Genomic DNA, 14,815 nt, shown 5'->3' with positions numbered 1-14,815 from the left:
AAGTGTCGGTTTTTGCATGAATTTTACTACAGTCAAGCCTGAACACAGAGGAGGGCATTTTGTCACACATAACATCAAAAGTAAAAAAAAACAAAAATGAACAGGTATACTTTTTTAAAGCTTAATAAATCTGGGTCTGATCTTATTTTAACCTCTTATTTGAGTTTTGGCTCAATTTGGCTCAACCGGTTATTTTGTGTGTGTATAATGGTGTGTTGTGTGTTTGTGTCTGTGAGTGTGTGTTTGAGTGGGTGTTTCCGTTTTGTACTCTCAATGTTTTTGTGTGTAACCTCTTTTTTGCTGTTAATTTTTTACTGCTTTCTGGCTGAATTATTGATTTTATTTAACACATTTGTATAAACTTGCTCTGTCTTATAGTTCATAGCTAGTTCATATATATGTGTGTGGGGGGAGGGGGGGAGGGTTGGTTGTGTCTATTTTGCAATATTTACATTTTACTGTGTCACTCCTTCATTGCTGTGCACTTTTTTTTTCTTCACAGTGCGCGATTTGTAGTTTGTCCCAACAAAAGATCCTCGGAGTTTTCGTATTTCCCATTCATTTCCTATGTCAGTCATTTTTGACCGCAAAGGTTTTTTTTACAACCCTTTAAAATGTCTGAATAATGTCCTTGATTTTTTTTTTTTTTTTGTGTGTGTGTTTATATTGCTAATGTGACAAAAGTCACCAAGTGTCATCTCATTCTGATGAAGCTACAATTTTTAACATTTCAAAATCTAAAATTTTATGTTAAAAAATGAACGAATGGGGCCAGATGGTTAAATGAATCATGCAAGGTGATTTACTAATGATAATTTACTGGTATTTGTGCCATTATTTACACCCCCTTGGTGATTTCACCACATACAACATATTCCTGGATCAACATCTCTGATCCTGGAACAACATTCCAATCAACCAATCAGATTTAAGGGACAAGTTTACCATTATGTCAAGTTTAGGCTTACAACCAGGGTTAGGTGCTTCCACAACAGTGCTATTCAACTATCATTTCCCTCTGATTTTAGGGATAAGTTATGGGTAGGGTTAGGTTTAGGGGTTGGGAAAAAGTTAGGACTAAATTTTCGGATAGGAATGTTGTTCCAGGATCAACAAAATATGTTGATCCAGGAGCATGTCTTACTTGGCAAAATCACGGTGACCGAAAATGATCAGGCTGCATCTGTGTTCTTTAATTTACACGTCGTCAGTAGATCACGCTCAGAACTTTCCACTCCCATTGGCACTTTTTTGGAATTGCGCTCTTACACTAACTTGCCCTGTTTAGTAAATCTGGCCCATAGTCATGACATCATTCTAAGGCAACCCACTCACCCAGTGGCACGGAAAATGTGAGAGTTCAGTTCAGTCAGGATAACAAGTTCAGATTAAATCTCATTGAACTGGTGATAAATGTTGAGAAAACAAAATAACGAATATTTAAAAAAAAAAAAAAATAGTTTGAAAAAGTGAAGAAATACATTATACTGAATGCAATTTGGTTATCTTATAAGAGAAGAAAAAAGTGGTCTGTTAAAGATCCATTACTTGTCTACACTGTTAGACCTTGCCAGGCTTTTTTTTTTTTTACAGTATACTATTTTTTTTTTTTTTTTACAGTATACTATTGATTTACTATTGATTGTACAGTTATTTACTGTAATCTACAGTATGTTACTGTAAAGATACCATTCACTAAATAAAACGTGTTACCTCATTTCATTTGCAGAAACCAACTGCCTCAGACTGCCATTTAAATTTACTAACTAACTTTAATTATATGCTAATAACATAATCATATTATTTCTATGAACTTATTTCTTTAGAGTTCAAAAAAAAAAAAACACATTTCAAATAAAAAGATTTTCACTGCACAGCTACACAGTCACCATCTGTTAAATAAAACAACATGCAGCATATCACCAATGCCTTTTGATCTTCTCCTGAACTTAAGCACAGGCTTAAACTACAACTAACAGAAACTGCAACTGTCTTCCAGCCATTACACATTATTACTGACCAGATTAACTTTATTTATACAGAAGATCTTATTGAGAATTAACAGAAGTTTAGATGTTGATGTTTTGCTGAAAAAGTTCGGTTTGATGTTACCATTGAGGAGATCAGCGTTTGCTTTAGTTGAACTCTTGACCCATGACTTTTTATACATCAGTTTGTTTGTTTTTTTCCTCTGGCTGCTTAATCTGTTTTGCAAGTCACATTTATTATGGCAGAAGCAAATGTGGAGAAAAAAATCGTTGAGTGCTGAGAGTTTTGTGTTGGCGAAAATCTAGCCATCACATAGTCTCTTGATTCACTGAATTCATACTGTGTTTTATCTATTGTTACATGATCACCACTGTGAAACTACAGCACAAGTTCCAATAACAATCAGCTAAAAATAATTTATTTTTAAACATCATGCACAAAAAAACAAATAACAAAAAAAACAGCTGCTTCGTTATTTAGACACACACAGATATCAAAAATCAGCACATCAATCTCAACAATGGTGGCAGTAAAGCTGCATAATTTATTCATGCTGCAGTGCATGCTGGGAGTTTTATTCAATGCTGGCACCCAGCATGCATTGCAACATTAAACTTTTGGATGTCACCATTGTTGAGATTCATATTCTGATTATTGATGCCGTCCAAGTTATGCAGAAGCTCAAAATATTTTATACACTATAAGACTTATATATTCTCTTAAATAAATAATTACTGAAGCGTTGCTGGTTCTTATGCTGTTGAATCACAGATATAGTATAATCAATAACAATAAAATACCCATTAAAAGACTAAACACTGAAAAAGATCAGTGAATTAAACAAGTCCAAGATGATTACAGCATCATCACAACAGCCAAAAAACCTGATCAACCCTATGAAACATGTTTTATAAACACTCAGTTACAGCAGCCAGAGAAAACTAAAGTCAAAGAGTCAAGAGCTCAACTAAAGCAGACACTTGTCACTACGATGGTGACTGCAAACTTCAATATATTTTTTTTTATTTTCAATAAAACATCAACATCCATATCTGTTAATTCTCAACAAGAACTTCTGTACATGTATGAAAGAAATAATGTCAAACTGGTTTGTAAACTGGTTTGACACTCAGTGTGGCTGAAGTCAGTTGTAGTTCTTGTGTTTCTGCTCGTCTCTTCTCTTTTTCTGGTCTTGTTTCTCTGTTCTTCAGTGATTCTGCTTATCAGGTGTTCATCAGTGTCTGAATTCACTCTCTTCTTTTCATTCACTCTGTCAAGTGGACTATATTAGTGAACTAATGTAGGGAATAGTGAATGAGGGTATAGGGTGTGATTTAGAACACAGCCCCTGAGTGTCGACTTTGAGCGATGTTAACTCGGAGTATATTCCTGTAGGCTATTTTCTCGAAAATGACAAATATTACCCAGAATGCATTGTTTTCTACAGTATATTACTGTTTTAATGGAAAATGGTTTGTTACTGTCAGAATCTGGCCATTTTTAAATACAAATTTTTAAAACTCATACTGTAATTGTTACTGCTTGTCTGTGCTGTATGGATGCTGTAAATAGTGTTCCCATTCAGTCAGTCACGTTCGACGTTACGTCGATACTGACGTAATGGGGTCTCGCTAGGGAGCCCAATCACCTCCAAGGATACAAAACAAGCCAATGGGAATTGGCCTGTGAGATTTACATGCCGGGCCCCTCCCCCGGCATCCGGGTACAAATAGGGCCGGCATACTCACCTTCATTCATACTTTTGCTTCGGAGCCGATCACATCGGATCTGCGCACTTCATCTCCAAGAGAAGAGTGAATTTCTAAGAGCAAAAAACAGCAATTATAATTGCTACAAGGACACGGTCCTGAAAACAGCAATTTTAATTGCTATCTCGCTGTTCTTTGTTCTGGTGGCCTGCTCGAGTCTCTCCAGCTGGTGAGAAGGCACGTTCAGCGGTGGGGGTGACAGCGCGCTGCCCACAGGACGGCGCTACGCCCATCCCTGGGTGCTTCGGCTGGTGAGGTTTTCTGAAAGAGCAAGCACGGGCGATGTCTTTTCGTCCGTGTGTTTCTGGATGCGGTCGTTTCCTGGCCTCCTCTGACGGCCACGACCACTGTCTCACGTGTCTGGGAGATAGACCGCACGCTGAGTCAGCGCTCGTGGATGGTACATGCCCTCATTGCGAGGGCATGTCCATGTTGGTGTTGAGATCGCGCCTCTCCTTCTTTAACACGGAAGCGAGAGGCCCCTCTGTCACTACCCAAATGCCGGCGGCTGTAGCGGCTGTAGCGGCCGCTGGCCCGGTTAGTGCTCTGGGAGATCTGAGGATCACAGTGGGAGCCACTTCGTCGGGTCCGTCCCCACGAACCTCCCACTCCTCCACAACACCATGTGACGTCGAGCTGCCGCCTGCTGTCGCGGGGCCCTCTTCGGGGGTGCCCCACGTCACTTTCGGCGCTCCGGAGGAGGATCGGATGTCGATCGCTGCATCGGGGAGTGGGCTGAACGGTTCGGAGTCTGACGATGACTCTGAGCTCCCGCCTTCAGGGGTGGCGGCTCAGTCAGAGGCAGACTCTGAGCTTACAGCCATGCTTGCCCGGGCCGCCGCGAGCATCGGGCTTGAGTGGAACCCTCCACCCTGCCCCGAGCGCTCGCGGTTGGACGTTTGGTTTCTGGGTTCGGGGCGCGGCACTCAGCCGCGTCCCGCCCCAGTGCCATTCTTCCCGGAGGTGCATGAGGAGCTCCAGAAGACCTGGCTGGCACTTCATACTGCCAGACTACGGTCCTCTGCCTCCTCCACTCTCACTACCCTCGATGGCGGGGCCGCCAAGGGGTACGTGGACATTCCGCAGGTGGAACGTGCGGTTGCGGTGCATTTATGCCCGCAATCCGCGGCCACCTGGCGGAACCGTCCGCGTCTCCCGTCCAAGGCGGGTAAGACCACGGCCGCCCTCGCTGCCAAGGCTTACTCCGCTGCTGGCTTACTCCGCTGCTCCGCTGCACACCATATTCTGCAGGTCCATCAGGCGAAAGCGCTGAAGGACCTGCACGAGGGTAGTGCTGACCCAGGGGTGCTGCAAGAGCTGCGCGCCGTGACCGCCCTCGCCCTCCGGGCGACGAAAGTCACGGCGCGCGCCCTGGGTCAAACGATGTCCACCCTGGTGGTCCAGGAACGGCATCTTTGGTTGGACCTGGCTGAGATGAAGGAGGTCGACAAAGCTCGCTTTCTCGACGCCCCCATCTCCCAGGCCGGCCTTTTCGGCGACACTGTCGAGGACTTCACTCAGCAGTTCTCGGCAGTGCAAAAGCAGACGGAGGCCATCAAACACATCCTGCCCCGGCGTGATGATGCCACCCATCCGCCACGGGCTGCGCCTCCGTCTGCTCCTCGCCAAGGGCGTCCTCCTGCGGTTCAGGCTCCGGTGAGGTCAGGTTCGTCCCACCCTCCCCCAGCCACCCGCAGGAAAGCGACGCCCCCTGCCCAGGCCGCCAAGCCTTCTTCTAAGAAGAAGAAGGCTAAGAAGCGGCCCTGAGACAGGAGACCCAGTGGTGAAGGAGGTTGCTCGACAGGAAACGGTGACCGCACCGCTCCTTCCCCCGGGAGAGGGCCCGGGGGTAAATCCTGTGTTCCTTTTTGTTGTACCCACATTGTCAAAGAAAGAGCAATTTCCAAACCCCTGGGTCATATAAGAGGGTCTGTGCTGAGGGTGAGCGAGCTTTCGCTCCCTCTCTCTCAGCCATTCCTTCCTTCGCCACGGGCAGGGTCTTGGCGCCCCGGGAACGCAATGCCTTCCCACGCCACCCTGCCCACTCGGAGCCATGTGAGCGGACTCCACTCACAGCCTCGACTTTGGGGCGCACTGCCTCCCGAGTCGGGCCACAGTGCTCCATGCTGCCCCCCCGTGGGTACTTCTGTTGTCCAGATGGTTCCACTCGTACGGTGCTTGGAGGCGTGGCTACGCCTTCCCAACCCGTCCCGTTGGCTCATTTGGACAATCAGACTCGGCTATGCGATTCAGTTCGCCAGGCGTCCCCCCAGGTTCAGCGGCGTTCTGTTCACCTCGGTGACAGGTCCCAACGCCTCTGTCCTGTGGGCGGAGATTGCGGTCCTTTTGGCGAAGGACGCAATAGAGCCTGTCCCTCCAGCTGAGATGAAGTCTGGGTTTACAGCCCTTACTTCATAGTACCCAAGAAAGGCGGGGGGTTACGACCAATCCTGGACCTGCGCGTCTTGAATCAGGCCCTTCACAGGCTCCCGTTCAAGATGCTCACGGTGAAACGCATTCTCACGTGCGTTCGCGCCCAGGATTGGTTTGCAGCTTTCGACCTGAAGGACGCGTACTTTCATGTCTCGTTCCTTCCTCGACACAGACCGTTCCTACGGTTTGCGTTCGAGGGGCGGGCATATCAGTACAGGGTCCTACCCTTCGGGCTGTCCTTGTCTCCTCGCGTCTTTACCAAAGTCGCAGAGGGGGCCCTTGCCCCGCTCAGGGAAGTGGGCATTCGCATCCTCAACTACCTCGACGACTGGCTCATTTTGGCCCAGTCGCGAGAGCAGTTGTGCGAACACAGGGACCTGGTGCTCAGGCACCTCAGCCAGTTGGGGGCTTCGGGTCAACCGGGAGAAGAGCAAGCTCTGCCCCGTGCAGAGCATCTCTTTTCTCGGTGTGGAGCTGGACTCGGTCAATATGACAGCACGTCTCACCAACGAGCGTGCACAATCGGTGCTGAACTGCCTGAATTCGTTCTCGCGGAAAACAGCGGTTCCACTGAAACAATTTCAGAGGCTCCTGGGGCATATGGCATCCGCAGCCGCGGTCACGCCGCTCGGATTGCTTCATATGAGACCGCTTCAGCACTGGCTGCACAACCGGGTCCCGAGGTGGGCATGGCACCGTGGCTCACTCTGTGTGGTCATCACACCGAGTTGCCGCCACACATTCAGCCCGTGGTCGGACATTGCTTTTCTACGGGCCGAGGTGCCCCTAGTGCAAGTGTCCAGGCATGTTGTTGTCACAACAGATGCCTCTGCCACCGGCTGGGGTGCCATATGCAGTGGCCAGTCGGCGTCGGGGTCCTGGACAGGATCCCATCGCCATTGGCATATCAACTGCCTCGAGTTGCTGGCAGTACTCCTTGCGCTGTGCCGGTTTCGACCGCTGCTGCAGGGCAAGCATGTACTGGTCCGGTCGGACAACACATCGGCGGTAGCGTATATCAACCACCAGGGTGGTCTACGCTCCAGTCACATGTCGCAACTCGCCCGCCATCTCCTTCTGTGGAGTCAGCGCCGACTCAGGTCGCTGCGCGCCTCATACATCCCGGGCGAGCTCAATCGTGCGGCCGGCGCGCTCTCACGACAGCTCACGCTCCCGGGGGAATGGAGACTCCACCCCCAGGCGGTCCAGCTGTTATGGAGCCGGTTCGGGGAAGCACAGGTGGACCTGTTTGCTTCTCTGGAATCCGCCCATTGCCAGTTGTTTTATTCGCTGACCGAGGGGACCCTCGGCACGGATGCACTGGCACACAGCTGGCCCCTGGGCCTACGCAAGTATGCGTTTCCCCCAGTGAGCCTCCTTGCACAGATACTGTGCAAGGTCAGGGAGGACGAGGAGCAGGTCTTGCTAGTTGCGCCGTACTGGCCCAACCGGACCTGGTTCCCGGAACTCATGCTCCTCGCGACAGCCCATCCCTGGCGCATTCCCCTGAGGCAGGATCTCCTCTCTCAGGGGCAGGGCACCATATGGCACCCGCGTCCCAACCTGTGGAACCTCCATGTGTGGTTCCTGGACGGGACGCGGCAGACTTGAGTGACCTACCGCCCGCGGTAGTCGACACCATCACTTCGGCCCGAGCCCCCCCCGTGTGCTTTCTACTCGTAGTTAGCCATGGGTGTTCGCTTGCTGTGCCATTTCCCTCGGGAGAGGGAATGCGAGCACTGTTTCCGCTCCTCAGTTCAGTTCCCCGTAACGGCGAACCCTGTGGAGTTCCTCCTGCATCCTGCGTCAGGCGCCAGGTCCAGTACTTGCGTGTATGCCCAGTTGGTCTGCCCTTGTACTGGGCTAGATGCCCATATGCTGTGATTCCCCTCGGGTAATCCCATATGAGATTCTCCATGGTAAGGTTTCCCTGACGGTAAACCCGTGTCTTTCCCTGGGCGGCTTCGTTTTGCCCCGTCTCTGATTGCTAGTTGTTCCTCCCGGAAGGTAGGACCTACATCAGAGATCTTCCATATGCATTACTGTTCTCAGACCAGTCCATATGTGTCTTCCACACGTTACCTCCCTTCGGGCAGGGTGTGGTCTCCGTAGCGTTCCCCTCCTCGGGGAACGCTTTCCTGGCGTTTTTGTCGTTGCTGGAAAACGAGGGATTGAGTTCCGAAGCACTCTCCCCCGTGGGGTAGGAACAGCGGCTTCGACTTCTCCACGGTAACGCCCTGTCCTCTCCATCCCACCGGTATGGAAGACATTCCTGGGCTTACTCTGGGCGCTGGAGGGTTGCGAGTATGGGCCGCATTTGCACTTGGCACGCCTCAGCCTGCCAGCACCTGCCTCCCTAACACTCATAACGTGGTTCAGTTGCTATGGCTCCCTAGCGAGACCCCATTACATCAGTATCGACGTAACGTCTCCGTTCCCTCCTTCTGGGAACGGGGGTTACATTAGTAACCTAGACGTTCAACACTATTCTGTATTCAAGTTCACAGGTTGAGGTACCTCTTGGATGAGGTACAGGTTCTCATGTTTTAGCATCACCTAACTCGCCAAATCAATCCCCATCTAAATGTTTTCATGAGCTTAAATTTGTTTAGTAATCGATAAAGGCCTTAAATACAGTAAAACAGAAACTTGCTTTCAATTCTCATGAGACGTTTACAGATAGAAAGCATCATATAATATTCTCAGTCCAAGATTGTTCAAATAGTGTTTGTAAAAAAAAAAAAATAGCAAGTGAAATACTGGAGGATGATTTCATTTTGCATGTCAACCAAGCTAAAAAGGTACTTTTTCTCATATGGTGGAGAGCTTCTTTAACATGAACGATTATTGCATATTTGTATTATTTTTTATATTGAGCAATTGTGGTTTCCAATTACAAGTTTACTATGAGTTTGCATATGAAGGTACAAGCCCTTTTGTGAAATAACTGGGTGAAGAAATCAGGAAGTCAGCAAATTCTAACCTGCAAAAAGTTTGTGTGGCTGACATCAATATAATAATAATTTATTTTAAAATGAAGATATTCAAGAAGCCAGTTACAAAAATAACTTATTGCATGTTTAATGTATTTTAGACATGTTCTTATAACATAACAAAAGCATAAGAAGATTTTGTTGGGTGCTTCTCAATATCCAAACCGATGCTTCCTTGCACCTTTGTCTTCCAGCAAAGAAAGAGAAGAAGAATGTGCAAATAAACAATTGAAGCAAACATTATCTTTGCCATTGCAGGATTTGGTTTTGTCACCCTTTGTCTGAAGATTATAGACACAAGCATCCTTTGTTGTGAAACTGGGTTTTAGGCAACCAAGAATGTAAACGCTTTCTTTTGAAAAGAGTTGCACAACACAAATGTGCACCAATGCTCTTCTGCTTGATCATACTTCAGTTACTCAACAGTTAGCTTTGAGAACAATGATGATATCTTGAAATGAGGAGGGATGTAGATGAATTATAAAAGTCGAAACAATGCTCTCATTTTAGTCACTAACAGAGACAAAGGTGCAGGTGAACATGATGCATGTAAACGTAGTGACACTGACTGCCATCGCTCTGTGCTTTCCTTTGCTCACATTATGTGCCCCACTGTAAGTAATTAATTTTCAAAATGTCCAAAAAAGGATTATTTATTGTGATAGACAAATATAAATCTTAATTTTCACTTCCTCAGATATGTTTTGTCAGCTCCTAATTTGCTGAGAGTGGGTTCCTCAGAGAACGTGTTTGTGGAGGCTCAGGATCACACTGGAGGAAACCTGAACGTAAGGATCATAGTTAAGAACCACCCAAAGAAGAACCTGGAAATACTGTCCAAATCAGTGACACTGACTGCAGACAACAATTACCAGATCCTTACTGATATAAAGGTGAGAGCTCTGTAATAACAGTGCAGTGATGTCTTTTTTAACAGAGATTTTATTAACAGATGTAATTCAGGTTGACTGATTTTCTGATATTCAGATCCCAGGTGATCAGAACTACTTCTCTGATGATCCTCTGGAGAAGCAGTATGTGTATCTACAAGCTCAATTTCCATCCAGCACTCTGGAGAAAGTGGTTATGGTCTCATTCCAGTCTGGGTATATATTTGTACAGACAGACAAGCCCATCTACACGCCTGCTAGCACAGGTAATATTAAGGTTTATTTTGTGGATGGGTCATAACCCAGATAGCAAGCAACCATTGAAATAATGTTAAATCAATGTTGTGTCAATGTTAACTTCATTGAATCAACATCACATTTGCACCCGTAATTAATGTTGAAAAAAATGTTGAAATGTAAAAAAAAAAATAATAATAATAATAATAAATAAATAAATGGTAATGGCACTGAAGCAATGTTACATTGTAATGTTCATTCAACATCATGCTTGCACTCTCAGAAAATGAAACAATTACAACTGACTTAAAGCCACACAGCCTGAAATCAACTTAAGATAAAATAAGTCGATAAATCTCTCAAGATCTCAGCAGAAGTTCTTTTTGAGAATTAACAGGTTTAGATGTTGTTTTGTTGAAAATGTTTGGTCACCATTGTGGTGATCACTGTTTCATTAAGTTGGGCAGTTTGACTCTTGGCTTTTCATGGGAGTTTGTGGTCTTTGTAACTGTGTTTACTAAAACATCATTTTTTGCAAAAGAATGTCAGAAACAACGATGATCAGATTGTATAGTTTCCATCATCATAAAACAGAATAATTTACTAATCTTATCCCTGACCAAACATGGTTGTTTGTTACTTTGTTATGCATTAGATTTTTACATAAAATGAAGCTTATGAAGTAATATTTGACTATTTATTTTCCAGTAAATTACAGGGTCTTCTCCTTAACTCCTGATCAACATCCATTTGATGGAGTTTCTGTCTCAGTCGATATCATGGTACTCAGTTAAATACTTTACACTCATAGATGAAATAACTGAACCATAACAAGCACCTTTATCGTCTTATCATTGTTTCCAATTGACAACATAACTAAATTTGCGTTGCATTTTTACTGTTTAACAAGAATCCTCAAGGCATCACACTCGACAGAGATAAGTTCCTTCCAAAGGGAGGCATCAGGACTGAAAACTTTCCTTTGCCTGAAATTGCCAGGTTTGGTGCATTACTCAGTAAAGTTGAATTATCAGTTATCATAGTGCAGACAGTCTCTGTGATTAAGACTCTTGTGTTTTCTGCTGGTTTTGTTTTGAAGTCCTGGGGTTTGGAAGTTGATTGCAAAGTACTCAAATACACCACAAAAGAACTTCACTACTGAGTTTGAAGTTATGGAATATAGTAAGTTTACTGCCTCATCTAGAGAACAAAATATTCTATTGTTAAAGTTGTATGAAATATTGAATAATCATTTTATTTAATTTTTATTTTTGTAGTGTTGCCGAGCTTTGAAGTGACCTTAAATCCAAAAAAACCCTTCTTCTATGTGAATGAGCGCTCTCTGACAGTAGACATATCAGCTAAGTACGACGGGAGATTAGTTGTTTATTTTCCTGTTTCACTGTGCAAAAATCTAATCTAGTACTCTTCAGTAGTACTTTTTCTAGTATAATCCATGTGTATTTTTAATTTCTGTGACATAAGTTATTTCAAGATTTTTCACAAGGCATGTTCTCAAATGTTTGACATTATATTTGTTTTGTTAGGTACCTGTTTGGTAATAAGGTTAGAGGAAGTGCTTTTGTGGTGTTTGGTGTGATAGACAATGACAAGAAAATCAGCATTGCTGCCTCGCTGCAAAGGGTTCAGGTGAGTCATGATTATACATTTATACATTGTAATCACAGATAACACAAACATCTTAATTTGGAGACAAAAATGCATCACTTGTTCAAGTATGTTTGTAGTTCACCATAACTGCAGTTTCAGTATGAATATGCCTTTTTCTTAATCAACAGAAATATGAGATGTAAAATTCATATCGCAACCTAACATAATTGCAAAACAGGGTTTGTGAGTACTTTTACAGTACTGCTGTAAAATAGTAAAAAAAAAATAATAATTTTATATATACAAAAAACATAATTTATAAAATATTAATAATGTGTATGTCACATGAGGTTACTGTTTAGTGGACTTGTATAGTTTGTACTTCCTAGTTTTTCCTGTGTTAGTTCATGTTTCCTTTGTCCCAGTCCATTGGTTGCTATGGTTACTAATTTGTTTATTGATTAATCCCACCTTTTTCTTGTTTTCTCCCTCCCTTTAGTCTGAGATAAATAGCCTTTATTATCAGTTGAAATTTGTATGTTGTTGTCGATATTTAGTTTGGTAGTGTTACCTTACTCGGTTACTAATGTAACCTCGGTTCCCTGAGATACGGAACGAGTACTGCGTATGGGGAAAAGTCTCCCTTTTTCCACATCACTGAAGCCTTTTTCAATAAGGCAGTGTAACTGCATCGTCATTGGTTCACTCATGATAAGTCGTTGAACCAATGACGGCGTGGCATAGCTGCGCGACCTATGGCAAGAAAGCGCGCGAATATTCCCGCCGAAAGGGGCGGGGTTTAGTGCTATATAAGCGGGCGTTTCGCCATAGGATTTCAGGCCATATCGACTGAAGCGACGACCCTGAAACCGCAGCCTTGTGGCACGGCAAGTAACGCAGTACTCGTTCCGTATCTCAGGGAACCGAGGTTACATTAGTAACCGAGTACGTTCCCTTTCGATACTTCACTCGTACTGCGTATGGGGAACGAATTCAACCGCGCCGTGCCACGGCAGGGAACGACTGGACAAGTTTGGGACGCCTAGGGGGGTCCACGAAACTAATGAGAAGGCCGAAGCCGTCGAACCCATAGTTACACTACAAGAGGAGATCACTCCTGAACCGGTTGAGGCGGGGCTCGAAGAGGCCGCTGCATCACACCGATAGGACCCGAGCTTGCAAAGTCAGAACGTCCAACTGGTAGAATCTGACAAGGTGGACGACGAGGACCAGCCGGCCGCCTCACAGATGTCTTTGACAGAAACTCTACTGGACCAGGCCCATGAAGAGGCCATACTTCTAATGGAGTGAGCTCTAACTCCTATGGGGCATTCTGAGCCCATGGAGGAGTAACAAAGAGCTATGGCGTCGTCAATCCAACGCGAGAGGCGTTGCTTTGAGACCGGAGACCCTTTGGTGCAGCCGCCAAAGCAAACAAAGAGCTGATCTGATAGCCGAAAAGGCTGTGATCGCTCTACATAAGTTCTCAATGCCCTAGCAGGGCAGAGCAACTCCAGCTCTTGCTCTTCTGACAAGACAGGGAGCGCAGAGAGGGAGATGACCTGTGCTCTGAACGGGGTCGAGAGCACCTTGGGGACGTAGCCATGCCTGGGTTTCAATACGACCTTAGAGTCGTTGGGCCCAAATTCAAGGCAAGCAGGGCTCACAGAGAGGGCCTGCAGATCGCCGACATGCTTTACCGATGCTAAAGCCAGTAGCAGAGCGGTCGTCAGGGGCTTGAGGTAAGCTGAGCACAGCAGCTCAAAGGGATGTCCTTTGAGAGCCCTAAGGACCATAGATAGGTCCCAGGTGGGAACAGTGAGGGGGCGAAGAGGATCCAATCGCCTAGCACCCCTCAAGAAATGCACCACTAGGCCGTTTCTCCCCACCGACTGGCCAGCGATAGGAGAGTGAAACGCTGCGATGGCTGCTATGTAGACTTTGAGCGTTGAAGAGGCTCGCCCTGAATTCAAACGCTCTTGGAGAAAGGACAGTATCGTCTGAGGAAACATTGCTCCGAGACAGCATATCTGCTCCCAGATTGGTTTTCCCAGGAATGTGTGTTGCCCTGAGCGACAGAAGCCTGGGTAGAGCCCATTCCAGAAGACGCTTCGCCAGTGTGCATAAGCAGCTGGACGACCTCCCTGGTGATTTATGTACGACACCACAGTCATGCTGTCCGATTGGACTAGGACGTGGCGTCCCGTCAGGTGAGCCTGAAAGAAGTGAAGGGCACGTATCACTGCCTCTAGACAGTTGATATGAAGATGGCTCTCCTCGTGTGACCACGAGCCGAAGGCCGGACTGCCCTCGCAAAGACTTGACTTGACTTGACTTTTATTATTCGTCACGTACATGGTTATATGGAACATATGACCAGCAGTGAAATGTAAAACAGGTCCGCTCCACAGGCAATGCAAATATTAAGAGTACAAACAAGAAAATTATACAAAAGAATATGAAAAACCAAATAAAAATGATGAACTTATAAATAAATTATACAAGACAATATACTATAGACTAATAAATATTATCAAAAGCAAAATGTACAAAGAAATATAATGTGCAACAAATTGTGCAGAGTTTATACTTGACAGCATCACAATCATATACAAGTTAAAAACGGTGTGCTTGAATTTAGAAATCTGATGGCCTGGGGAAAAAAGCTCCTCCTAAATCTTTCAGTTTTTGCCATCAAGCTACGAAAGCGCTTACCAGATGGCAACAAAATGAAAAGAAAGTTGCCAGGGTGTTTTGTGTCCTTAAAAATTTTAACAGCTCTACTTTTACAGCGTTTAAGATAGATGTCCTCCAAAGAGGGAAAAGCAGAGCCTGAAATGCGCTCAGCTAAGCGCACAACTCTATGCAGGGCTTTACAATCTTGACTAGAACT

At 45.4% G+C, this 14,815-nt stretch overlaps 1 protein-coding gene across 2 annotated transcripts in view; it reads left to right on the top strand.

The window, feature by feature from the left end:
• The first annotated feature begins 8,841 nt into the window (after positions 1 to 8,841).
• Positions 8,842 to 14,815, top strand: part of LOC137031474 (complement C3) — a 32,668-nt gene continuing 26,694 nt past the window's right edge. Inside the window, exons 1-8 of one of the 2 annotated variants that reach the window (XM_067402451.1) lie at positions 8,842 to 9,798; positions 9,882 to 10,077; positions 10,172 to 10,340; positions 11,020 to 11,093; positions 11,222 to 11,310; positions 11,411 to 11,493; positions 11,589 to 11,676; positions 11,859 to 11,961. In XM_067402451.1, the coding sequence (XP_067258552.1) occupies positions 9,725 to 9,798; positions 9,882 to 10,077; positions 10,172 to 10,340; positions 11,020 to 11,093; positions 11,222 to 11,310; positions 11,411 to 11,493; positions 11,589 to 11,676; positions 11,859 to 11,961 (876 nt within the window). In that variant the 5' untranslated portion in view covers positions 8,842 to 9,724. The remainder of the gene's footprint in view (positions 9,799 to 9,881; positions 10,078 to 10,171; positions 10,341 to 11,019; positions 11,094 to 11,221; positions 11,311 to 11,410; positions 11,494 to 11,588; positions 11,677 to 11,858; positions 11,962 to 14,815) is intronic. The other variant, XM_067402450.1, reaches the window with a different exon arrangement.

Source organism: Chanodichthys erythropterus, chromosome 12 (genome assembly GCF_024489055.1).
Source record: "Chanodichthys erythropterus isolate Z2021 chromosome 12, ASM2448905v1, whole genome shotgun sequence".
Lineage (NCBI taxonomy): Eukaryota > Metazoa > Chordata > Actinopteri > Cypriniformes > Xenocyprididae > Chanodichthys > Chanodichthys erythropterus.
The sequence above is the reverse complement of the archived record's forward strand: the minus strand, read 5'-3'. Positions and strand labels throughout refer to the sequence as shown.